This window comes from Amyelois transitella, chromosome 7 (genome assembly GCF_032362555.1).
Source record: "Amyelois transitella isolate CPQ chromosome 7, ilAmyTran1.1, whole genome shotgun sequence".
Classification (NCBI taxonomy): Eukaryota; Metazoa; Arthropoda; class Insecta; order Lepidoptera; family Pyralidae; genus Amyelois; species Amyelois transitella.
The window spans coordinates 5,064,726-5,092,661 of NC_083510.1; the positions used below are offsets into that span (position 1 = coordinate 5,064,726).

The window sequence follows — 27,936 nt, forward strand, 5'->3', positions numbered from 1 at the left end:
TAATATTTTACAGCTCAATTTTCACGCATTCGTAAATAAATATTTTTTTTTGAAAGATCAAAAATTACTTATTGAATTATTCTCTTCCCTTGTTAACCTTTCCAATTGCATGGAAATTGAGGCCCTGGCATTTGCAGTAGTTTCATGAGTTTAAATTATGTCTTTATATATTATTTTACATACATAAGATATTTAAGAAAATATGCTTACTTCAGCAGATATTCTCGGTGACAAATGATACTAATTTTCACGTTTATATGTATGAAATGAAAATGAATTGGCATTTCATTTTTCATTGATAAAGGTATGTAAACAAAACTAATAAATCAATTAACAAAATAAAAGTGCTTTTATTCATAAATAATACAACATTTACATTTTATTCGTTGGGTTTCATTGTTGTATTCGAATTCGAAAAACTTTCACTCCTCTCCACTCATACCATCTCTTTTTAAGGAACATGTGAAAAGCTAGTTGATGCCCAAATTTATCTTCTATTCTGCTACATAATAATGACTACTATTTACAATGCTAGAATTAACCTACGTGATTGTGCAAAAGCGCTTACATTGAGGTAATAACTTATTTCGTGTAACTGGTGACCACTAAATGACTATTCATACATTTAATAAAATTAATAACATCTCCGAAACAACCATAAGGTAACAGAATGTCATGGTTCTCCGATTGATAGCGAGCAATAAAATTATGTCTAATTCGTGCCGACAATAAAATATCTAATAGCTTCCTTTATGTTAAACAAGTGGGAATTTATTGATACTCCAGTTAGCATCATGAAATGCCTCGTAAATTGTACAAGGCCGTAAACCGAACCACCCAGAGGCTTAACTAGCGTTATTATATTACGACGCCACTCCTTGAGATAATTTTCGTTTGTTCCTTTGATTTCTCTGTACCATCTATGTTGAGTTTGGATGATTGTATCTTCTTCCAAGTGTCCCCGAGTGCTTTGCTGAAGTGATCATCAACAACGCCTTTGGCAGAAGTCTGTGATTTTTCACTGTCTTTTATTCTTGAGGTTTGAATCTGCCGCCAGGTGTCGCCAAGTGCTTTCGCGAAGTGGTCGTCTACTGAGAGGCTGGCATCGTCAACTTCCATTGCTATTATTTTAGCTGGTTTGGGTGGTTCTTCATTTTTAAACTGAATGGGGCTACTTGCCCGGTCTTTAGTGTTTGGTTTGGGTCCAGGCTGTGCATTCTCAGTGTTATTTTTCTTGAATAAGTTCATGTAGTCGTCACCAAGAGACCGACGGAAGTGTTCATCTATGACTGGGTCGCACATCGACATCGAACCTGTACAAAAAATAGAAATATTACAAAAAAATCTGTTACTAAACTGATGTAATCATGTTCTCTTTTTCATTGTATTGTGCAATGTCCGCTGTCTGTCTAAAATATTAATAAAATAAACATATACGAGACAAATTACAAAAGATCGAAACTTAATACTTGTTTAAACTTATTTATTTTTGTTAAATAAAGATAGGTCTTCGATTTAGTTAGCACCGAAAATGCTTGTGCTTTCTAAAATTTACCTATTCCGAGACGCCTTTTTTTAGGTTTTAAGCCTGATTGATTAGTTCCCTAAGTATCTAGACTGATAAATCCCATTACTATTTAATTATCATCCTCTGTGGTTACCTATCACGCAATTCCTAGTGGACCGCAAATGTCAAAGGTTAAGTTCAATGAGGGCGCAGAGGCCATACGGTCGATACGTCTAGCGGATTATAGTAGATTATCTGCGCCCGTAACAGAAATACAATAAGATGTTTATGTATGTTTATGTTTTAACAACTAAGAAAGCGATATTGCTGTTTGGCTTCTTAACTGTACAAAAAATTTAGTAATGAAGCGAAACAATTTGATGTCGCGACGTATATGTCTACTCTTCGAAAAAGTACTTAGTGCAACAGTTCGTGTCCATTGTTTGGATTGGACGGATCATCATCATTCATATTATTTATATAACAATAATTGACTGACCCAAAAACCCACATAAATTAAACTACTACCGTTGAAGTATATTTACTTATTTATTATAAAACAAAAAAAGCAATTGTTACTGTAGAAATAATGAGTTTATAACGTAATTCTTTTCAAATAATAATATTTTTTTTTTCTTTTCAAATAAATAATATTAAGCCTACTTAATTATACAGAACCTTAACTAAAAAGGAGTTAATATTTACCTGGCGGAGTGTCATTGCTCTTAGTAATAACTGAAGGTCTGCTATAAGGAGGTGGTGCAGGGCGCGACCGAAGTCTCATGTCTATTGGAGCCTCGTGCTTGCTTGGGTATTCTGGAGGTGCGCCTGTTGACAACATGAATCCAAGTTAAAAAATATGGTTGTTTCATGTAATTAAATGACTTACTTCTGGATTTCGGATAACGACGGTTTCCCAAGAGAATTGGGAGACCGTAACCAGGATAAATCCAAGAGGACGATATTTAAGTAGGTACTTTCATAGAGTCGAAGTCGTAGGATACAATGATATACAACTGGTTAAAAAAAATGTTGAACATTTTTACTGAAGCTAATGAAGTGAAGTGAAGCTCTTGTAATTAGAAATAAAAAAAAAACATCTTTTGCTAAACTTAATATATGATGAAAAGAATAATAATCTCATTTGTTATTTTGTTTGTGTTGTTTTTATTTTTAACAGGAAAGTCTTAAGGTTAAGAAAAAATTTAACCGGACTTAGTAGGCGAAGCGGGTAATTTGTTACTGTCATTTTTGACGGAAAGCTAGCTTACACATAATTGGGCAATCTTATGAAAAATTATAATATAAAGTCAAGAAGCTATTATGCCAAAAACAAATACGTAAACAGCTCCTTGTAGAACTTTTTAATCAGTGAAGTAAGTAGTTAAGAAAAGCTTGGCTAGGAACAAAACTAAATTAATTTACGATATGACAAGCGAAACTAGGACGAACTATCCCAACACTTTTAGGAACGTTTTGAGGCCCCATTAGGTAACTCGATTACAAGTTAACTGCCAAAGTTGAAAGCTGCAACACACTCTCAGAGATCGCCCCTTTCGAGAAAGGAAGGATCAGTAAGCTTCTCCTTAACCTCTTTGCGAAAGAAAATCCAATTATAACGTTAAACTCGTTTGTTAAACGTTTCGCCGTCCGCTTATTCTTAATGGAAAGAAAGACTACGAGAATTAAATTTTAGTTAGAATAGCTTTTATTTCACGGTTTCTAAGGAAAACTGAAATAAGGGTTGTGATTTGCATAATGTATAGAGCCTGTATCGAGTACCTAAATATTAAAACACAGTCGCGGATTAACACATTTGCCGCCAGTAGGCTGTTCAAATTTTGCCGCCCCTTGTGATATCTGTGTATTCGACACTATACACGGAGAAAATAAGGTGAAGGTCAAATGTCAAATTTTATAATTAAAAAATGTTATATTTAAGTAGGTTTTTGGAGCTGAATTTGCCGCCCCCTCATACCCGCCGCCCTAGGCTTCAGCCTACTCAGCCTGCTGGTAAATCCGCCACTGTTAAAACCTTATATTTGGTTAAGTCTAGCAAGATTTAAACTAACGAGCATGCATGAAGAGAGTTATGTTATGGATGAAGCGATTTAAGTATGCAGGGTTCATGGCAAGTGTTCTGTGCCTACCCCTCCGGGAAATGCGTTATTTTATGTATGTATGGTTGTAAGTCTGGTAAGAGACAGCGCTATTTATGAAATTTATAACCTGGATTTTATTTTATCGCCCTAAATATAAGGAAAACAAACGAGTTGGCCTTTTGATAAACATATTGGTTGTTAATACAAACATTTGTTAAACATATTGGTTGTTAATACAACCAATATGTTTATCAAAAGGCCAATTTAATAAGCGGGCTGCGTTAAATTTTGCGAAGTTTAGTAATAAGTATGATGTAAAAATACGAAGTTTCATCAAACAACCCTACTGCCTTCGGGCAATGTTTGTGTTTCCATCGGGGGCTCTCGTCGGCCCTCTACACTTCTGTTTACACTTTGAAGGTGCTCTGTGTTCCTGGCGCAATTTTACAACTTAATTTTTGTAACGTTTTAATTTAATTTTGTCGACGTATCATTTCGTTTATTTGTTCCTCTCAATTTGAATGATTGGAACAAATTGTGTTATGTATCCTATCGTCGTCCTTTTTGATTTCATCCCGTTGCGTACCTTCTGGGGACCCACGATTTAATTGAAAGGTGTGGTTATATTATTAAGATTTCGTTGAATCGTATATATTGCTAAATTGTATTACCTGCTTAATAATAAATCGACAGAATCACATTTTAATTTCATTAATCCTACTCATTATAAATTGGAATAGTACCTATATAATCGGTAAACTGGAAGTTGAAGGAAGTAATAGTTTAAATAAAGTTATAAGTTTTATAAATTCATAAACAAGTGTAGAAGGAACGGTCATAATGTAGAGGAATGTGAGTCATAAAGATTAGCTTTAATTAATGAAATTGTAGCGTATTTAATGACGGTGAATAGACATTTTCATTGTCAGTAAATGGTTCCAATTCCCTTTATTAGGTTTATAATGTTTTAGTACTGAATACTTTTGCATTAATTATTGTTTTCACATCTGTTGTCTTCTGTGAAATAGGTAATTTATGCTCCATTTCTTTCCTTGAAAATAGCGTTCTTTTTGTTTAGTTTTGAGTTTCGTAAATTTCAATTTGGTAGGAATCTAAGGATTTTCTCAAACCCATCGCGTTTGAGAAAATCCTTTGTCGTTATCTACAATGCAATTAATTTAGCCACACTGCCACACATTATTTGATTCAGTTTGTTATTGAAAGTTCTATTGAAATTGCTTTTGCAGTCTTTCCGAGGCGCTGTGTCAATTCGGATACAATTTAGTTTTGATTTTGTGCCTAGTACACGATTGATTTACCTTTTCCATTTCTATTGACAGCTAAGTCTGCCGGCCCGTCCTCAACTTCATCTGAAAGTTCCCCATCGCTGTGGGGTTGCGCTCGCGCAACTGATGGTGCGCAACGCCGCTCATTAAAGGACTGTGACCGTAGCGCCATCTTGCCGTTTTCTCTGAAAACATTAAAGATTAGTTTTATAAAGGTATAACGCTTATAACATGATTTTAAGAAAGAAAAGAAAAGAAAGAAAATAGTGAAATAACCAAACATTGTACGAGTATAAACTATATGAATACACAAATGGTATTTTTTTTGTAGTATAATTTCGGGAAATTCCTGTATTTTTAAAAGAGGCATACATATGATAGCATGATGCATAGAGTATGATGTGCTGTTTAAAGGACGCCACTGCATGTCTTCTCGCCCATAAAACAAGGCGAGCTAGGGAAAGAATCCCAGTATAAAAGAAATAATCTTCTAGCAGCTAATTTGTCAAATCGCTATCTCTATCTAATACTTCTGGCATAGAGTCAATATTCATGAGCGGAAACTTAATGAATATCTGTTAATGACGACGATTTTTAATGGTTTTTCTAATCTTACCTGGGTCTATAGTCCGGTAATCTCGTAGACCGCCGCTCCCTACGCCATTTGCCGGTCAACTCCTTAGGCTGTGGGGTACTGGGTGCTTCAGGGGAGTGGGTGCGGTCCCCTTCCGACTCGCCGCTCGAAGCCGTACTTGGCGTCTCTGGAAATAAAAGAAATTATGGTCACATAGATGTCTCAATGCTAATAGCCAAATGTAGCGCATCACATTATGGCCGTACAAATGTGACATCTCTTCAATGCTCTGTGGGTTACATCACCCACTGTCCTTTCCGAGACGAACGTGATAGCCAAGGGGATAAAGATGATAGGTTAAGCCAGTGACTTCTGAGTGTTGCCATCTACAGGTAAAGTGAAGAAAATCACAAGGACTAGGCACTAAGATACTACAGTGGGTTGCCAAATTAATAGGGACAGTCACATTTTTTATCATATTTTTTCTTCAAGCGCGTTTGACTGCTATTTCAAGTGGTGTAAGTGGTCCTGGAATGTATTTTTATGTTCACAGCACCTCTACAGATCAACTTGAAAGTAAATTTCAAGTGTTATGGGATTTGTTTATTTTGTAAAAATATTTTATTATCGGGAGAGACGCGCAGTCCTTCACACGTGTAAAAGTAAAATAAGTAACTAATTATTTTAAAAAGTTATTTTGTGATTTTGTGAAATTATTATTGACTGCAAGTAAGTATTACTTTATTTTTATTAAATCTTAAGTATTTTGGGGCTGATTTTAGGACGAAATTAATTAATTTTTTATTTTTACAGCTTTCACTATGGGTCGAGGGGTAGATTTGTCTCCAAGAAAAAAATCTGAGGTTAAAACCCTTCTTTTGCACACAAGTCATTCTCAGAGGAAGATAGCAGAACTGGCTGGTGTTTCTAAGTCGGTAGTAAATAAAATAAAAATAAATCTGGATCAAGATCAGCCACTTTTGCCCAAAAGAAAAGGCAAATGCGGAAGAAAACGGATTACGACACCACGGTCCGATAGGAAAATCAGGGATATGTGTTTGCAAAACAGGAAGAAAAGTGCTGGATTGTTAACCCAGATGGTACAGGAGTCTGGAATACAAGTTTCGAAGAGAACTGTACAGCGTAGGTTGGCAGAGGAAGGCCTGACCGGACATCGCCCAGCTAAAAAACCGCGACTGACAGAGGCGATGAAGAAGAAACGACTTGCTTGGGCTCGTGAACACCGTCTGATGAGTGTTGAAGACTGGAGCAAGGTCAGTTTTAATGTCAATTGATAATTTATATTAATATTATGGTATATTATCTAAAAAGATTTTCATATAAGTTATAAATATTTTTTTTCAGGTGTGTTTCTCAGACGAATCAACATTTGAGATTCTTGCCGACAAAAGCAACTTTGTCAGGCGGCGCCCAGGCGAGAAATTTCACCCTGACTGCATTGTGGAACGCGTTAAACACCCTGTTAAAATAATGGTATGGTCTGTCATAAGTGCTAAAGGGGTTGGGCGTCTCTACATTGTCCAGGGAACCATGAGACAGGACCAATACAGGCAGGTCCTAGAAACTCGCTTGTTGCCGCAACTCCGGGAATGGTTCTCAGAGGGGGAGGAATTCATGTTCATGCATGACTCAGCACCATGCCATAAAGCAAGGAGTGTAACAAAATTTTTAGCAGACCACAATATACCAGTTTTACCTTGGCCTGGCAATTCTCCAGACATGAACCCCATCGAAAACTTATGGGAAATTACCAAGGCGGAAATTGCCAAGGAAGTGATAACCACCAAGGTAAAACTGATCGAAAAATTAATAAATGTGTGGCACCACAACCCTAAAATAAAGGAAAGTGCCAAACAGTGCATAGAAAGTATGCCGAGGCGGATCGAAGCACTCATTCAGGCTAAAGGAAATGTGACAAAATATTAGCAATATCTCATTGCCATTTTCGTAATACCTGCTAATATTTTCTAATTACCCAAAGACTGTTATTTTTTTGTTTAAACTACTTGTAAGATGTGTGTCTAATATTATTAAATATAATTATAACTCAAAACAACGTTTTTAATTAGTTATGGACCAATAAAGTGTAAAAAAACAATATTTTTCGACTGTCCCTATTAATTTGGCAACCCACTGTAGGTATTGATAGTCCTTAAAAATTTTAACGTTACAAATCCGGTCAGAGTTTATTTGAGTTCCATTTATCCAAAGCGTGTTTAAAGCATGATTTGGAATAAAGTAAAACCGTAAACAGTACTCGATAAGTAATATTAATCATAACGTGATTTGTCAACATCGCTTGATCCACTACAAAGAAAAACTAACTAATATATTTATAAAAGATTCACTGGCTAGATGAGTGCAACGGATCATTAAAAGTTTCATAACTTTGTATCTCATTTTTCATTATATTATATATAATGGGGGTGAATGTACTTACAAGAAATAAAACTTAACAAATTAGTTACCAACAATTAGTTAAAGAAAATATCGGGCTTAAAACAATGTCATATAACTTGCCAAGCAGAATAGAAATGGCGTTGTTAATTAACTAGACAGGGGTTACCACAAAGCAGCTAATAACTTCGATATTAAGTCCTTTGCTAAGGCTCCCACAGGAGCAGGTACACAATGTAGAACCCAGTTTAAATTAATTGGAAATCGAAGGACTTTAATCAGAGTCTGTTGAATCGTAATTTTCGGTGTAATATTGAAATTTGAAAGCTTTAGCGAAGAACAAATGTCGTCATTATTTATATTAGTTTTCATACAAAATTAAACAAAAAGGAAACGCGTAACTTCAGCATTATGTTAAAATTAATACATTCATTAAATAAATGTGAATCTGAAAAGCAATTTAAAAGCTAAGTAAGTACCTACCTAATTTAATAAAAAAATATATCCAACAAACAAAAATATATCCAATAAAGATTCAATGTGATAAAAGTATTTAACTTTTGCCAGATTTGAATCTAATGAGTATACAACGTTTTTACCTTTTTCTGGAGAGGCGACCCACGGCTGCCATAAAGGCACATTAAATTTGGGAGACTGAGGAGGTTCCATTGAAAGGAGTTGCAGTCTGTTCAACGAAGTCCGCGTCAAGAGATACAAATAATGAGTAAGTTCCATCATCACTGCGCAAACGCATCACACTACACACACTACGCACTAAAAAGACATAATACCAAAAAAATGTGTATCACCACAAGGTATAAATGTTCACTTATATATATGTAAATATCATGAATGAAATCATGTCTGTTCTTTTAGCAAACGATCCAGGAGACTCTACAAACGCACTATTGGCGTCCCGGCACAGGTAACACTGAAGGCCGACTGAATAAAAAATGAACTGGAAGAGATTACATTGGAATAAATAAATGAGATGAACAAAAAACAAACCAAAAAGGAAAAAGAATATCACGCTACATCCACACGGCCGGACGTCGAGGCGCTTCCTCTGAGCCTTGCGTGTACAGCATGCGCACAATTTGCAAAACGATTTCCAAAATACCTTTACTGGTTGTTGAACATTAGTATAATACCATAAAGAGATTTTCAAAGTAACTGTAAGTAAAATAAATATAAAGAATTATAAACGTTTATTTGTAATTTCACCGGACTACAATAATAAAAATTTCTTCTGTAATAAAATCAGTAGGTAAGGCTTTAGAAGACACTACACACTGAAAAGCAACTATATAATACACGGACCAGAATTGGTTGAAGATGAGATTTATGTACACTGAGTAAGTAAAATTCAATACTACCACATCTTGCGCATTAACACAGGACTGACAATGCCAAATGCATTGTATACGGAACCTAATGAATTTCTTTCAACGCATATAAAGACGAGCAAATGACAAAGAAAAGTGCATGTAATCTTTGTAACACTCAAAACAAAGGAGATGATGACATCATTTATGGTATCACCAAGTGAGTTTATCAGAAACGAAAAACATTGTTTTGAAGTTTGACCTGATTTTTCAAGCCAAGGTAGCCTGAATTTGATACATAAATGCATGTGTGAATACAATTATGTTCTGCAGGGTATGAATTTCTTATGCAAAATATGTAGAATAAAGCTGAGATGCTGAGATAGGCATGAAGATAAAGTATAGAAAAATATCTGAGAAATTTTTTAATAACCTATAAAGTTCACCTTTTCTATATAATGTTAAAAAACACACGCAACTATATTTGGGAACTGTAACATTGTAAACGCATCAGCCTGTATCTAGAATACATCAACCTGTTCGGTCCATTCATGAAAGTGCGTGAGCGCAGGGCGCGGGGATTAATGAACCCCGCACCCTTCTTCGCATCTACAACCTTCAATCTTACTTTAAAGGTTACAACTTTAAGCTGTATGGCCATAAGAAAAGACTCAAATCGCCTTGCATGTTTATGTTCATAGGTCAGGACAATAACAAATTCTGTACTGAAGAGCACAAGGTTTAGTTTTGTTTGCAACCTTTGAAATTGGATTTATTATTACGGTGGTTGTATCCTTGGAAGGTTGTGTTTTATTTTAGTGCAGTGAGGCGCGGGAGGGATGGGATGTGAGAAGTTGCCGCACTGCAGGCCGTATAAGCATTAGCTTTTTTATTGTCTAATAGAGCGAGGCAAAGGCTCACCGACAGGTAGACTTTGGCGCCGCCTGGCTTTAATTAAGTCTGGAGGTTTCGCCGAATAGAAACGAGAAATTAATAGAAGCATTGACCACGTCATTACGGTCCATGATTGCGCAGTGTCCCACGTTGTTCATGCACAAAAAATTATCGGGATTATTTAGTATTTCAACCGTGACGTCAAAAAATTTAATGAAATCATATAAATATTTTATTCTGGTTTTATGATCTAAATATCTAATGAATTGTTTAATATTACAAAAAGGAATTGAAATAAAATAGAAAATGTAAACCAGACACCGAGTACCCTTTAAATTTTCTAAACCACTCAACAGAATATACAGTGGGTTGCCAAATTAATAGGGACAGTCGAAAAATATTGTTTTTTTACACTTTATTGGTCCATAACTAATTAAAAACGTTGTTTTGAGTTATAATTATATTTAATAATATTAGACACACATCTTACAAGTAGTTTAAACAAAAAAATAACAGTCTTTGGGTAATTAGAAAATATTAGCAGGTATTACGAAAATGGCAATGAGATATTGCTAATATTTTGTCACATTTCCTTTAGCCTGAATGAGTGCTTCGATCCGCCTCGGCATACTTTCTATGCACTGTTTGGCACTTTCCTTTATTTTAGGGTTGTGGTGCCACACATTTATTAATTTTTCGATCAGTTTTACCTTGGTGGTTATCACTTCCTTGGCAATTTCCGCCTTGGTAATTTCCCATAAGTTTTCGATGGGGTTCATGTCTGGAGAATTGCCAGGCCAAGGTAAAACTGGTATATTGTGGTCTGCTAAAAATTTTGTTACACTCCTTGCTTTATGGCATGGTGCTGAGTCATGCATGAACATGAATTCCTCCCCCTCTGAGAACCATTCCCGGAGTTGCGGCAACAAGCGAGTTTCTAGGACCTGCCTGTATTGGTCCTGTCTCATGGTTCCCTGGACAATGTAGAGACGCCCAACCCCTTTAGCACTTATGACAGACCATACCATTATTTTAACAGGGTGTTTAACGCGTTCCACAATGCAGTCAGGGTGAAATTTCTCGCCTGGGCGCCGCCTGACAAAGTTGCTTTTGTCGGCAAGAATCTCAAATGTTGATTCGTCTGAGAAACACACCTGAAAAAAAATATTTATAACTTATATGAAAATCTTTTTAGATAATATACCATAATATTAATATAAATTATCAATTGACATTAAAACTGACCTTGCTCCAGTCTTCAACACTCATCAGACGGTGTTCACGAGCCCAAGCAAGTCGTTTCTTCTTCATCGCCTCTGTCAGTCGCGGTTTTTTAGCTGGGCGATGTCCGGTCAGGCCTTCCTCTGCCAACCTACGCTGTACAGTTCTCTTCGAAACTTGTATTCCAGACTCCTGTACCATCTGGGTTAACAATCCAGCACTTTTCTTCCTGTTTTGCAAACACATATCCCTGATTTTCCTATCGGACCGTGGTGTCGTAATCCGTTTTCTTCCGCATTTGCCTTTTCTTTTGGGCAAAAGTGGCTGATCTTGATCCAGATTTATTTTTATTTTATTTACTACCGACTTAGAAACACCAGCCAGTTCTGCTATCTTCCTCTGAGAATGACTTGTGTGCAAAAGAAGGGTTTTAACCTCAGATTTTTTTCTTGGAGACAAATCTACCCCTCGACCCATAGTGAAAGCTGTAAAAATAAAAAATTAATTAATTTCGTCCTAAAATCAGCCCCAAAATACTTATAAAGTAATACTTACTTGCAGTCAATAATAATTTCACAAAATCACAAAATAACTTTTTAAAATAATTAGTTACTTATTTTACTTTTACACGTGTGAAGGACTGCGCGTCTCTCCCGATAATAAAATATTTTTACAAAATAAACAAATCCCATAACACTTGAAATTTACTTTCAAGTTGATCTGTAGAGGTGCTGTGAACATAAAAATACATTCCAGGACCACTTACACCACTTGAAATAGCAGTCAAACGCGCCTGAAGAAAAAATATGATAAAAAATGTGACTGTCCCTATTAATTTGGCAACCCACTGTAATTAAACAGGCGTTTGTTGCCTTTTTCTGCGTTCCTTTTATTTTATTCCTGCCTCCGCTCCATTGAAGCGAAGCGCCACGGGCCCAGCTCTTGGGATCTATCTACGTATACGATCAGGGTTATTGACTATACTTGATTTATGTTACTTGATTTATTTCAATTCTGTCTTTTATTTCGGAAATGAGTAAAAGCTTTTTCTATTCTTACTACGAATATAGAAAATATGACGTTGAGATTTTAATAAATGACGGTTAACTTTAAAGGGGTATCCTATACCGAACTAAATATTGGGGCTCAGCGATAAAATTATGTATACTATCCAAATAACATTGAAGCCTGTCATTATCTGACGTCTTGTTAACATTATTATGATGATGACACGTAGGACGCACTCTAAAAAGCATTTTCATTGTTCTCCATTCTTCGGTTCGACAAACAATTTGTTGCATGTCATATTTCTAGCATAATAATTAACACATTAAGAAAGTATATATTTTAATTTTTTCTTCCTGTAAATAAACAGTTGATATCATAATATTTTTCTAAAAATATAAGTAGCACTATGTATCAAAATTACCCACATTATTAAAAAAAATATTACAGTTCTTAATGGTAAGTGAATTGCCGATTGCATGTGAGCTGTATGGCACAAAACGCATGCTCCGATAAAGTAGTCATCTCCATAAATACCACTTACAATAGTCAAATAATTTAGCAAAAGTTTTTACCATCCTGTCTTGGGCATCGCTTTCATCCATCCACCCATCTTTAAAAGCCGGCAGAACAGAAGTACCTAAGTAATATAAGACGCAGGATGTGTGTAATTCAGTTAGTGGGAAATTCATTAGACACCCTGGGGCTTCGCATCCGTCTTACAAGCTTGCAATGAGCTACATTTCGCTCGGAGAACTTTTGAGATGCACGCAACTTGGATACCTACAATATGAACATCTAAACGCCCGTTCGTGCCGCAATTTCTCTTCATGGCTTCCGATCCTCACTTCCGATTATTGAGGCAAAATTAATAGGTATACTATACATCATACTAAGTAAGTAATATAATGGAAGGCAAATAGTTGTGATTAAGTAGGTATTTTTTACTATTATAACATAAATCTGCAACGGTCTTGTATACAATCCACGAGCAGAAGCGGTAATTAAGTTCATACAAGGTTTTGTTGGTAGAATTCAATTTAGATATACCTACATTTTCAAGTTTTTAAAAATCATCTGTATGCCAAATTTGCAGTTGTGTATTGATAACTATGTCGCTTACATTTTAATTTGTTTAAAGTCTCTTCTTTCGAGTTATTAATATTAATCAGATAACGAAACAATTGTCAAACAAACGCCCTGTCAATACGTTGCGAGGTAGGCAAAGAATATAAAGGAATGCGTGCTTGCTCCTTGCACGGACAAGTTATTCAAATTCATTCCTCAGGCAGTAACATTTAAATATTCTTAGATAATTGTATAGCATGTAATTGATGAGTTGCGTGGAGCAGTAGCCAGGCCAGATGATGACTGGAGGCGCCGGTACAGCCCACAGCTATACATTTACCAACACGAAAGTTTCGGTAGCTGAGTTTGCATAATTCATAATTTTTAAACGGTTTTATTTAATGCATAAAACACATCCTGGGCGTGTTACGAGTATTATACTTATACTTGTTTAGGCAATTTAGAATTTTATATTATTAGGAACAGTTTCTATCATTATCAACTTCAGCTTCCTTCTGCCTCACTTTCTTATCTTTTAAGGTCTCTTGGTGTCTCCTAATTTTGTCATCCATGAGTGTTTCAGTCAAGTTTATAGTCTATATTATCTTATAAACGTTAGTATTTTCAATACTAAAAAATATTGCATGCCTGAAGGGGCAAACTGTTGATACTGTTAAATGTAATTCCTTCTACATGTCTACATAGTTATGCAATAAATATTTTGAGTTTGAGTTTATGTAACAACTCCTGTCTTTATTCCGTTACTGATGCGTGCGAGTGATATAGTAAATACATAGTGTTTGTAGTATTATTACAAACACTTTTTTCTTTGGGATTACTTTTCGGGGATGTAGGTACGAATGTTTAAATAACTCTTGACAGCAAACGCGGGCCATGCAATCAGAAGTTTACAAACGTTTGGTGGAGTCTCAACTCAACACGGTGCCGTGTAGTTTTATCGCCAATAATTTACATAACATAAAGTTGCAGTACGGGTGTAGTGCAGCCAGGCGGATGTTTGCAGCGAAAGTGCGGGAAGCGTCATACAAACATTCCGCATTCCGCACTATTGCATCAGTTACATTTCATTATAATGGGCTGAGTTTAGGAAGTCTATTAGGTATAACGTGAATAATAAAAGTAGTTTGGCCCCAACAATTTAAATGAGCAGTCATTCAGTAAACCAGGATAATAAAGCAGTGTCAATATCAGATAATAAAATAAAATCGAAGAAAATTCGCAATGTAGGTACTCCTGCCATAGGTAGGTAGTAGGTATGATAATTTTGGTAAGTAAGTAGTTACAACCTCTTTACTACAAGAAATGCAATGAGCACACATCAATTCGTTAGCCAGACATATAATACACAATACTAGTGTTAGTTACAAACATTTTATTTTAGTATAATCTAATGGAAACGTACAACTAGCGACATCTAGAAAACGCTGTTGAAGTTAGAGCAATGAGATACAGCGCCCCCTTTACGCACTGAAGGGACAAGCTTCAGAGTTCTTCTGTGAAAGTACTTAAATCAATCGGTAGATGGAGTTATCATGTTAACATTTTGAAGGTGTAGGCACATCGTACATTTATTAACAAAATTGTTAGCATGGCTATTTGACCAGTGAAATTTTCAGCTTTTGATGTGCCGTGTCGTTCCCGGCATTAAAACAATACAAAAAAGAATAAGACCACTCCATCTCTTTCCCATGGATTTCGTAAAAGGCGGCTAAGGGAAAGGCTCACAAACTTGGGATTCTTTTTTGGGCGATGGGCTAGCAACCTGTCACTATTAGAATCTCAATTCTATCATTAAGCCAAATAGCTGAACGTGGACATTCAGACTTTTCAAGACTCTGTCTGCCCTGTCTGCTCTGTCTACCCCGCAAGGGATATTGACGTGACCATATGTATGTATGTAGGATTTTAATGTAGAATGTGGAAGAATTTAAAAAATATATAGATAGGTAATAAGGCATTAGACAATAGACCACAAAATTTTGTACTTATTTTGGACACCCTATTCAATATGCAAAATTAATTATTTCTACTAACAATTGCAAAATTAATACTAAATAGATATCTACTTAAAGACAGTTAATTGCTTGCAAGTTAGCGTGACAGATTATACCGTGGTTTTCAAGGGCATCTAACACTATTCGTTTCATTCCTTCTGTAACATTGTAGGTAGGTATTATATTATTATATACCTACAACCTATTATTAACTTACCCCGCTATAAGTATAAAAAGTATTTGCTTGCCGTGTAGTTCCCGGCACCAATAGAAATAAGAATAACACCATTCCATATCTTTCCCAGGGATGTCGTAATGGGCGTCTAAGGGACAGGCTTATAAACTTGGGATTCTTTTTTTAGGCGATGGGCTTGCAACCTGTCACTATTAAATCTCAGTTCTATCATTAAGCTAAACAACTTAACTTAGCCTTCGTCTTTCCAAGATGTTGGCTATCTCTACCCCGGAAGGCATATAGACTATAATGTATGCATGTAGCTATTTTACCCATATCTACATTTTATTAACAGGTGAATTCCTATTATTATAATATTTTGTATATATAGTTATGTCGCATAGTCTTCCAGAATAGCGGTTGAGGATACAACCGAGAGAGAATGAATGATGTGAGACAAAAACTAGGCAAGCTCTTTTAAAAAAAACATTACATCTGGAATTTCAGGACATATTCAAAATAAGTAAAAGTATATTGGCAGTTAATCTGTGGGTAGTTAACTTCGATTTACTAAGTCAATGAATCAGTGATTTACTTATGTGCAGCAATATCATCAATGTATTACATTTATGACTCAGAATGATTATGATCTGTCGCATGCATACGTACGTACTAACTATAAGTAGGTATTTTATCTTCTTTTTATCGCAAATTGTTGTGGTGACTCATAATTAATTTAATATATCTAAAAAACTTTATCGAGTACATAATAAATATGTAACGTTAGCTTATCTCGTTATCTTTGTGCATCCCTAGATCTTATAATTTTTTTTTTGAGTTCTAGCAGTTTGTGCTGGGTGTCGATGTGTCAGCCAGTCAGTCAGTTTCCTATTTTATAAAGATTATCAGCTTAGAAGTACTAGAACTAGAAGAGGATGATTGATGAATAAAATGTTAGTTGTTTGGGTAATACTTGTTTAATATTCATTTATATATAAAACAACGCCTTACATAAACATACATACATATAGTCACGTCTATATCCCCTGCGAGGTAGACAGAGCAAACAGTCATGAAAATACTGAAAAGCCACGTTCAGCTGTATGGCTAAACGATGGAACTGAGATTCAAATAGTGACAGGTTGCTAGCCGATCGCCTACAAGAAGTTTATAAGTCCCTTAGTTGCCTTTAACTACATCCACGGGAAAGATATGAAAAGGTTCTATTCTAAAGTGCCGGAAATCACACGGTCATATATCACATAAACTTCACCATCATCTACAGTTAGTTACGCGACTAGTGATTAAACTCTTATACTCAGTAGTTTGAGCATCCACCCTCGTCATACGCTGCCCTGGAGCATGACGGATGCATACCACTGCGCTCAGTTGCATCACATGCATTTGGCCCATGACCTTCTACTTGTTCAAATTATAGCACTATGTTAAAGGTAATATGTGGTTAGGTTGATTCATAGGTACGTTAGAAGTTCGGAATAAGTATACATTGAGCTGGAGAAAACACAGATTGAAGTTCTCATAATTCAGAGAAAATAAGTAAACAAGTGGAACTGGATAAGGCAACAGAATTGGAGAGTAATTAATGCATAAGAACTTATACTTTTAGTTTTATGTAAGGGCAACAGTTAAAAATATAAATCTAAAGAAAGACTAGAAATAAACTTATAATTACTTTCATTAGATCATACAACTAAATCAAACAGGAAGAAGACGTATCTACGTACGGCAATGACGCGCAGGAAGTGCCGTAGCAGGATTTCCTCAACGTTTGGAAATGTTCTTTTGGACATAAGACATGTTAGAACAGTAGAATCTATGATTTGAAGTAGTAGTACTAATTGATCAGACTATAAAGGCGACAATGTATGAATTAACAAGCTAAAAAAATTATGTAATTGAAGAAAATATAGTAAAATCATTATTTTACTATATTTTCTTTGGCACTATGAAATATTATCACTGTCATTATTCATTAATAATGACAGTTTCATAGTGCCAGCTAGAACTGCAATAAGTCATAGACCTATAAATCTAAATAATAAATAATGAATTTTATGGTCGTCCAACAAATAAAATTTAAAGATCTATCGTCCTCCATCGGCCCATTGAGTTCGATGTATGCAGCAATCTTTATTGTTACATAAGTAGCATAGCTTCACGTATATAAGCGTGTTTGTACGAGGTAGCCCTGACACGCTTCGTTGAATCGAGACTCGAGTAAGGAGAACCCTTATGAGGCGGTCAAATCATATAGTAGTCCAATATGTGACGACTGTTGCATACCTACAGATTTAAAATCAATGCAACATCATACAGTGCCTTCTTTGAATTATAATTAATTTTGAGGTTTGCTTGTGATTGATATTGGCAGGAAAATGTATGTCATAATTATAAAAGTGACGAAAGAATTCCTATAACATTAGTAAAAAAATAAAAATTATACCTAATAGTCCAAACAAAATCATATTGCTCAGCCTAATTTTGATGTGATTAAAATATGTAATTATTGAAAACTTTCTAGATTAATAATTCCCCGTGGCTAATTTGGTTTCGTGACTTGTATGTCTCGAAGCATTGCTTATTAATTTTTTTATTATCTTGTTGTATCTACGTACATACCGTAAATTCTTAGTGGCGTAAACATTATGATCGATCCGCTGACTTCACGAGAGGTCAAGTAAAAATCAACGCCTTCAACGGCTATTAACATTCTTTACTTATTAATAAGTGTTGATACGTACAAAGTTGGTCATGTCATAGGAATTGCGGAACAAATTGATAATACCTTGGGATTGAGAGATGCCTTTAAAAACAAGTGTCGTTAAAGAAAAAAATAATAGGGTTTTAAATTAATTTTACAATGAGTGTGATCTACGTTGACGAAAAGTACCAAATATACCATACTAGTACTAGCGCATCTAAGAATATTTTAAAAAATCGATCATTTTTATTTTTTATCATTTGAATAGGATGTTAATGTTGATATGTTAATGTTGATAATGTGTAAGGTGTTAAAATTAATGTGTTAGTAAAAAATGTAATAAAAAAGAAATTTTTGTCGTGTGATATTTTATCACTTTCTGTAATATGTATATATTTCAAAGTTTATATATTACAAATTACCCAATATCTCTTTATAGATAACCGTAGACAATGGTATCTAATACAAATTAGCCTTTTTATAGAACCCATTTAATGAACTCGTCATTTGGTTTATAACCTAATCTCTGAACTGCCGATTCAAGCGATTGCTTGGAAGTCCATAAGAATTCCCTGATAGTATACTATCATACATAGCTCCCTGCTAATGTAATCAGTTTGGAGTGTCATATATTTATTGCCGTACAAAGTGCGTTCCCGAGATGCCTATCTTTGATGTGCGCAGGCGGCTGCATTGTGTGGAATGCGACCGCGCGACCAGAAAACGAGCTACGAGTACGTAAGTACGTACATTTTCTGCCTTCATTTTGGCCACATTACTTGAGTTAATTGTCTATCTTATTTAGTTAAAATTATGCATTTATTCTGCTTTTTCTTGGTGGTCTGTTGTTTAGTACTTTCCAATTGAAACAACTGAGTTTGCAATCATTTAAATTTTGTGGTGATCCTAATACTATTACCATATTGTTTTACACTAAGTTAAATCTGGAGGACAACGTTGTTTTATAAACTATTATGAATTCTCTGAATAGAAAGTGGTTGTATTTTTAGTGAAGTGTAAGCCATTTAAGAGGTTACCAAATACTTACTATGAGAAAAGTTAACGTACCGTTGATAAATTAACATTTAAAATATGTCCATGATTCCAAGAATTTCATTAAAACATAGAGTCACGTCTTAATCCCTTACGAGGTAGACAGAACCAACATTCTGAAAAAGACTAACAGGCCACGTTCAGCTAAGTTTAAAGCTCTATAATGGATTTAAGATTCAAAGTCACAGGTTGCTTGCCAATCGCCTAAAAGAGAAATTTCAAATTTATAAGCATAACCCTTAGTCGCCTTTTACGACATCCATAGAAAAGATATGGAGTGGTTTTATTTTTAATAGCCGAATTTTTAAATGCCCCACGGCACTTTAGAAAAACCATTCCACGAATTGTTTGGTTCTTAGCAATTATCCTGTACCAGGCATTTACTTATTCTAGCGGATCTTAGAAACAATGCACGATACGAGCCAAATTGCTGAAATATCTGCCTCTCGCTTCGCTGCCAACGAAATGGAATCCGTGTTCATTAGAAATTCTACTCTGCATGATGACTTCATTGAAATTGGATGCTCAGGCAATCGCGCGTGCAGCCAAGGTGTCATCGCGGACACGCGACACCAGCTCCGATTTAACTTTTTCAATCGATCATATCCAAATTATACGCTTTCATAATTCTTTATGCATCGTAAGGATATTTGTGTCGTTCTGTGCCAATGTAAAACAACGGAAACAAAATGAAGTTCAGCACATTCCGAAGTAGTTGTGTCGGAATGTTAAAACAACGATTTCAATACAATTCCGATGACCTGTTTAATATCAATGTCAAGCCATTCCGATTTGGTAATTGGAATTTTATTATTTAGGTAACCAAAAGACTTATTGGGTTTTTTAAATCAATAATGAAAGTAAGTAAATAATTATAGAAAAAAGTGTTTACTTCTGTTTAGCATATTTTTTTTTTAATTAGAGCATTTCGACTTAATGCATATATATCACTTAAACTAAAGTTGAAGATGTATGTAGTCATGTAGAAAGATTGGTGTAGGTACTCTTGACTAGATATGAATTATTATGAACGGATCAAAGACGGCGTGGTGGCCAAGTCAGGTTCACAAACAGACCAAATTCTTGATATCGCTGAAAATAAAATTTGCTCTGAAAACAATAGTGATCAGCGATTGCATACCTGAGAGTGCTCGTAACTGTAGTCCGCAACGCAACCTACATTCTGCATTCTTTTCGAAACCGTAACACGCCGCCTCTGCGTTCCGGATTCAGCAGCGCAAGCCACAATCACCCCAATATCTCAAATAATAAAACCCATTTCAATTCGATACTTGCGATAGAATTTCAAGCATTGCATTTCTAGAGAGCTGTAAAACGGCTACACAAAGTGTGCTTATGATTGATATGATAACTTAGTTATCACGACAGCTTGTGGAATTAGCACTCAAAGTTATTTGCTAGTTTTAATTGTATGAAACGGATTCAGAACCTAAGAAGACTAAGGGTTACTACGTTAACTCTCATCTAAAAAAAAAAGAAGGTTCTCAATTCGCCCGTATTTTTTATTTTATGAAAAATTTTATGCTATAAGCAATGACCAAATAGAACTTCTTTGGTAAATTTCTATTTAGTCATTGTCATGTTTGTTTTTCCGCGTGTTCTTTGGTAATCAATATTTTAGACTGAATTTAAAGTTATGGATAAAACTAATCATAAACTAAGTGCGATTTGCTGATCGGGTAACTTTACTAAACAGAAAGGGTTGTGTGTTACCAACTATTATATACAAAAGGTGTTCGTATCCGGCAATAGGATTTGGTTCGATCCACACATTGGTCTACAAATGCCAAACTCACTGCCTTGTAATTGTAATATGGCCGCAGTATCGTAGAGAGCAGTGGTCGACCAAATTCCTGAACGCTTTCTCTGGCGCGGCGGGCTCGCATGCCGGCGGCCGCGGCGCACGCACCGCAACGAAAGTGAGCGCCGCGCCGCTGTCATCGAGTTGCATAATTATCCGCGATCCGACCATTGTTTGTAAACACACCACTGGACAAATTGCGTGACCATATTTTAATTAGTTATGCATACCAATGGATCTAATAAATTATCCCTCTTAGGCTCGAAATTTTTGAACACGCTATTATTATGTATAAGGCTTTGTTCATGGCCGTCTGTTATACGCACCAGCTACTAATAATGCTATGCCGTGCGCGAATGTGGATTGTGTTGCGTTAGATCGATCTCTAAATAAATTTGATTGCATTAAGTAATTTTAATATTTACTTAAGTTTATCGGGACTGTAGTCCCGATAATTAACACATTAAATCGTTTCTTTACCAGTCAAACAGTGTTGGGAAGAAATTAATTCAGCACATACATTTTAATGAAAATTCCGACAATATTTAAAATTTTGGGAAAAAAGGAAGTAAGTAATGTTTGCTACAACATGCAGAGATAAAGAGGGTTGCAAGGCGGATGGAATGCTGGATTGTGGGTCAGCGAAATTTGCGCGGGAAGCGTTTCACATCGCCACCGACTATTCTCGCTGATGTTCAGAAAGCTCTGCTTTCCCACCGCAATTGAAATCCATTGTCATGTTTATTCTCGAGAGAAAGGTCTTAATACTATGTAATTGCTTCCCATTTTACGTCTTGGGGTCTACGATCCCGTGGAAGCATAACAAATTTCCTTTCAGCGGATGTACCTATAAGTTTTTATAGCTGCCATTTCTAGATTTACATCTGATGATTACTTATGCCAAAGTTTAAGAAAAACGATAAGTGGTTTCGACTGTGCATTGAAAGATGTGGCAGTTTCTTTTTTTATTTATCAATTAGAAGATTTCCTACAGGCGCGCCTAGATTGTCTTTAGTCTACCCGGATGTATCGGTCGAGTGCTCTCAGGGAGGAAAAATCCTAAAACAATCGGCGTGACGGTCAGTTCGCGAGTTGCGGGCCGAGGAACCACGCTCAATCGTCAATGAAGGCTTTATCGCGAAACCAGTCCGACTTAACAATGGTATCTTTGTGCCGTTTAGAGAGGACTGCCCGCTTGGCTGAACTTTTTGTCGTACTTACCTACTTGCCGGGGTATGTGAACCTAGACATCGACCTAACAAACATCTTATGCAATAACTCATACTTGGTTTGGAAGTGATGTCATTATAGAGAGCCCAGATACATACTAAAATAGGATTTTAAAAACTTATATTGCCAAGAGAAAAACTACTTCAAATGCTTGACGCAGAAGAAGTCACGGGCAAAGTTATTATCATCAGTAATTCATGAAAAACAGTAATCTGTTGTATAGAAGGACGTTATCGCAGCTCGTTCTATAAACGAAATACATACTCGGTTTGTTCAACGTAATGATATTTTAAATACCTACTTCCCTATAGAGCATGTGGGTGGGGTATATCAGCGAATTCCAATCAAGTTTTCTAGAGTGAGCTCCGTGTTGAACGATTTTACTTCATTCCACGCATTATTATTTTATCTACTGCTTTGGCATCCATCTAGTATGAGATGCGGCTAAATGGTAACTTGGGTTATTTATGTATACCTACATATATTGATACACTGTTGGAAGAAACATGGATGTGATAATAAATAACATGAAATGTAACATGATTTCCGGATGAGCAACTAGGTGTATTAACTTTTTAGCATTTCTGAGGATTAAAGACACCGTGAACCCACACTATGAAATATTATAGTAGTTAAATATTTTCCATAGTTAACATTTAGGATTTCAAGTAAATATTTCATTCTTACACCTATTATCGTCTTACAGTTACAGTATTAACCCGTGTTAGAAAATGATGTTCTTTAATCTCCTCCTCGGTCCAGAATGCCACCTATAATAAATTGCAACTGAGGCGACAAAAATATAACTGGTTGGAAATGGACAGTGACGGGAATGATTTGTTGCGTTGCTAACAACCAGTAAGGTCTTGATTAATGGTGCTATTTTACGATAAATACTTTACTAAACTGTGCATATAATTAATTAAAGATGATTTTAGCTTTATCGCGGATGAAGGAATTGGCAAATAAATTAGTTTAAACAAAAAGAAAATAGACTTATCATCAGGTTCGTTAGCAATACTATTTGCAAACCTTAGCTAACTCAACCGATGCTAAATTAAAAGTTGCAGCGAAAAAGCGGCAAAATTAAGTGGAACTCGAGAGGATGTATTTCCAGGATGTTTTAACTCTTAAGATCAATGAGTCAGTGATGCACTGTCACTCATCAAACGGGAGGAGACGAGGAAATTGTCTTAGATCACGCCGGAAAATTAAGGGCCTTCACTCAAATTGGAACAATAATTAACAACCAGAACTCACCAAAGCCGTCTGAATCACTGGCAGGGTATGCTGGGCATGGTTGTACCATTGTGGCAGCTCGTGACAGAACGTCCAATGCAGATTCCACCTTCTCCATGTTTACCTGGTTAGAAAATGATGCATTATTAAATAACATCTGTATTAGTAGGTATTTGTGAGTCAAACTTCGTCACATCATCCAATTGTTATATGAGAGAGAACACCATAGAATTCGGAAAAAATTATGTTTTTCCGATTTGTATTATTTAGCCAGTTTATTATCATCAGTGAAACTCATATCATTATCATAGTTTAAGTTAAGAACACATTCCTAATGTATTTATTTTAGTAACACGTACGGTAAACATATGTATATCATACCTATCTCAAAGCTACATTTTCGTTTCCACGACGAATTCTTTTTCAAAATAAACAATAGTCTTGACTGTATAAATACTGTATGTTTAAAATTCCGCATGCCGATTTGTGGAATTCATGTCTGCAAGCACGTAAAAATATTTGGCGCTGTACCTACTTGGAACGAGTTTAATAGTATTTAGCTGCGCGAACGGCGATTCGGCGGAAATTCCTCATCTCACGTAAACGGCTAGACGGGGGACAGACGTGCGCCAAGTCGCAGAACTTTGCGTAAATAAGACAAGAGTCAAATGATCAAACAAAGAGTTGTGAAACGTGGTATTCGGTCGCATACCGCGCCCGCGGGAACTCAGCCAATGTACAATCGCATCGCTGAACAGACACGTTGCCCACTCGGTCAATATGCGAAATAGTCGCAATTTTATTTCATTACGATGAGACGCTGCTATCAAAACGTAGCAATGCAATTCATATTGTGGCTTTCAGAATTGCTATAATCAATAATAACACTAATTCCCCGGGATATTTACGAGTTGTATGTTCGGTCAGCCGACATTGATTAAATCTAGCGTTCCAGTGCGTAACAATTTGTTTTTGTTGTTGTCAGCAACTGCTATATTTTTCTGCATTGAACTAGATAAATGTTTTGCTTATTAAACTTACATTTCGAGAATCCAGATGTAGCTTTGCCTTAGTTAAACCGGCATACCTAACATGCGCAATATTTATATGCCAGAAGTCGATACATATAAACAACAATGTACGCTTAATTAACAAATGTGTGACGATCAGCCTTGTAACGGAATTCCAAAAGATAAAACTCACGCATTAACTAATGATATTAAAATATAGAATGCGATTACGAACATTCCAAGCGTAGCTGACAAATTTCATAAACAAATCTCGTTGATTAATCTAAATGATTTTAATGGTCGTGAAATTCCTTGGTATGTGAATAGTATTACTGACGTTGATTTTAATGTGATGATACAAATTTTGTTATTTTGACGCGACTTCTGACTAAGGATGGATAAATAAAACGCAGGAACATTACATAATCGATTGTTGGCTACGTTAATGATGAGGAATTTGGTACATTAACCACAACAGAATTTTCTGGCCGGAGTCACGAGCCCGAAGACGGTATGTCGGTGTCTGAGAAACTGAATAGATTCGACACATACCTTGATGGTCACGAAGTTACTCAACGGAACGTTGAAATATTGTGGAATTTGACACATTCTTAAACAACTTAGTAAAATCTTGAACAGTAGCGTAGTCAGTCGTTCACTAGTCATTTTTTAAGTACAAGGTAAACAATCGTCTTCAGATACAGTATGTAGGTAAATTAGGAAGTTTTAATATCCTTTATGGTTTTTTCTATCTTTTTCTTTGTAGTTAACTTTGGGGTCGGCTCAGCATGTTAGTTTTTTTCAATTAAATTCACAGTTATGGGATACACTTCATTGTTTATTATTTTTTGGTAATAGTTTAAACTGAAGAACCTACCAATGATCTATTCCAAATTATTTAGCGAATACGAAAGTTCGAAGACTGGATTTTCGAATGTGTTTTAAAGACTTGTTTCCGAACAACAAAGTATTTGGAATTGTTATCACCTGCCTTGTTAGCCCCAATGAAAGCCACATGGGCGAACCTTGACATTCCGTGTGGTAAAAATAATAATCTATTTTAGTGTGTGTCCGCGGATTTAAAATTTAGGCCTTATTACAATAACAACTATGGTTAAATTTGAGGAGAGTAAGTCAAAGTGCCCGCATTTGGGATGGGGTGCGGTATATATTCTTTTACGACGTTCGCCACCCCTGCTGTGCGCCTGCGCACGTGGCTCAAGGACTGCAAGGGGACGGCAGATGTTACCCGTTGCTACCCAAATGTTACGATTACTTATCTAATATGCTTCTTTAGTAAATTGAGCTGTATTTAACGTATAAGATTAAAATTAGTTTGTGCGGCAAAAATCCATGGAAAATCTTCATTCATCTTCATAACTTGTCCGATGAAATTTGAAATACGCGTAAGCAACATTATTTAATAAAAACTTGCTGTTGATATTTATTTTAATGTAGAACATTTTCTATAATGACTACTTTTATGTAAGTCAGTAAAGATTTAAATACCTATAAAGTTTTCGACATTATAAAGAGTCGAACAGGGATAATATAGGGCAATTCATTGAACAACTCCCGAAGTGTTTCGATTGAACCGCTCGGGTCACATTGGCTAATCGGGCGAGGTTTATCGCGCTCTTATCATCAAACAAAATAATTAGGTCGTAGAAGAACACTCGTGAATTTTTTCCTTTCAATTATTGTACTAATAATTTCCATTCTATTGGGGTTTTCAGAAGAGTTGTGCATCTTTTTGTAGGTAAAAATAAATATATTTTTTGACTTGATTATGTTCCGTAGTTTCAGCTGGTCCTTCAGGTAGGACTTTTATAAATTACTAACCAAGCAAACACCTCAATAAAGGTGAAGTAACCATCTTATAAACCTATGACATGTATAAATATTTATGTATAAAAGATTTGGTTGAATATGAATCGTCCGTTGTTTAAATCAAACTTAGATTGAGTTATTGTACCCACCTAAATAAACCCTCATTTATTTTCAAAAATTTGATGTTTAGCTTTCAAGATAGTTTATTAAATATGCAGGTAAGAGTCTGTTCTCAATCAAACGTAACATCAAACGTTATATTGCGAACATTGTGTTTTTCTGTGCTTTCTTTATTTTGTACTGCGAACTACATGCGCTGTATGAGAATACTAGTACGCCGCCGTATCAGTTATTCAGTCGCATTCCACGCTATTATGTTCGCAAGATACCATAACATGCTTAGTAGGTAAGTACTTACGCTGCCATCCCAATCCAAAGCCGTATAGCGGCGAAATTTTTTGCCGCGACTCAAATAACCGGTAGGTAACATGTACCTACTTATTACATAGTAATGTTAGGTACATACTTGTGAGAAATGGAGTCATGAACAGGCTGACTATCGTGGATGAAAACTTTGCCAAATCAAAGTTGTCGTAAGAAATGCAAAATGTAAACATACTGGGTTGGCTATTAGGGTTGTTACATGATAATATTTTGGCAGTTAATTCCTCGGATGGTGTAATTATCTATTTGTTTTTACAGTGCATGAAAATGTAAAAAGCAGTGATATAAAAAATAAACATTACTTACGTATTGCGCTTATGTTATTCCCACGATGTTTCACAACAAACTGATTATTTTATCACTTATTATGTCGGTATATTTTAATTTACAAACAATAAAATACTAATAAAGTACTATTTATTTTCGCGTGTTAATTGTTTAGGCAACTGAAACTTCAAAACATTCTTACAAGCCGGTGAAGAATAAAAATCAATATGTATCGGAATCGCGACTGCTCAGAATGTAACGTCAGAAAAACCCGACCGTTGCTCGACTTTAACGCGCAAAGAAATGTACAAAATTCTACTGTTTATTATGCATTGTCCGATAAATACACTTTAAATAGTTGTTATTTCATAAAATGCAACTAACGCGCCACGGCTCTGTTGACGAAATAGTCGCGTTTGACATTTGAGCCGAGCCCACTGCGATTGGAATCCATGGAATGTCAAATATTTTCAGTGCTGCCATCTATGTAAAAGAATGTCGATTGGCGCAGAGGCGGCACACTGGAGTTGCGAAGATAGCCTTATTTCTCTGTAGGAATTCTTATTGTCTTCATTTATTTGGAAAATAGCAACCAAAATATTGTATCTAAGTACAATAAAGAGGGTAAAAAACATATATATTTTTTTATTTATTGGGTTCGATGTGTATAAGCATGTAAGGCGTTGAGTTTGCGAATACGTTGGAATGCGGCCAGTTTAAGGCCGCCTC

The 27,936-nt window shown here is 35.7% G+C and overlaps 1 protein-coding gene across 3 annotated transcripts; it reads right to left on the minus strand.

The window, feature by feature from the left end:
- Positions 1 to 326: 326 nt before the first annotated feature.
- Positions 327 to 27,637, minus strand: LOC106134208 (transcription cofactor vestigial-like protein 4). Of its 3 annotated transcripts, none has more exons than XM_013334201.2 (6): positions 27,247 to 27,637; positions 23,678 to 23,780; positions 5,512 to 5,656; positions 4,929 to 5,080; positions 2,213 to 2,335; positions 327 to 1,313 (listed from the first exon to the last, which is right to left on the minus strand). In XM_013334201.2, exons 2-6 carry the CDS (start codon positions 23,772 to 23,774, stop codon positions 859 to 861), a joined length of 972 nt encoding a protein of 323 aa, XP_013189655.1. In that variant the 5' UTR covers positions 23,775 to 23,780; positions 27,247 to 27,637; the 3' UTR covers positions 327 to 858. The 3 variants fall into 3 exon arrangements, with proteins under 3 accessions (XP_013189655.1, XP_060800969.1, XP_060800968.1); XM_060944986.1 differs by lacking the exons at positions 23,678 to 23,780; positions 27,247 to 27,637 and adding exons at positions 8,487 to 8,661; positions 8,896 to 9,302; XM_060944985.1 differs by lacking the exons at positions 23,678 to 23,780; positions 27,247 to 27,637 and adding an exon at positions 8,487 to 9,302.
- Positions 27,638 to 27,936: the final 299 nt, after the last annotated feature.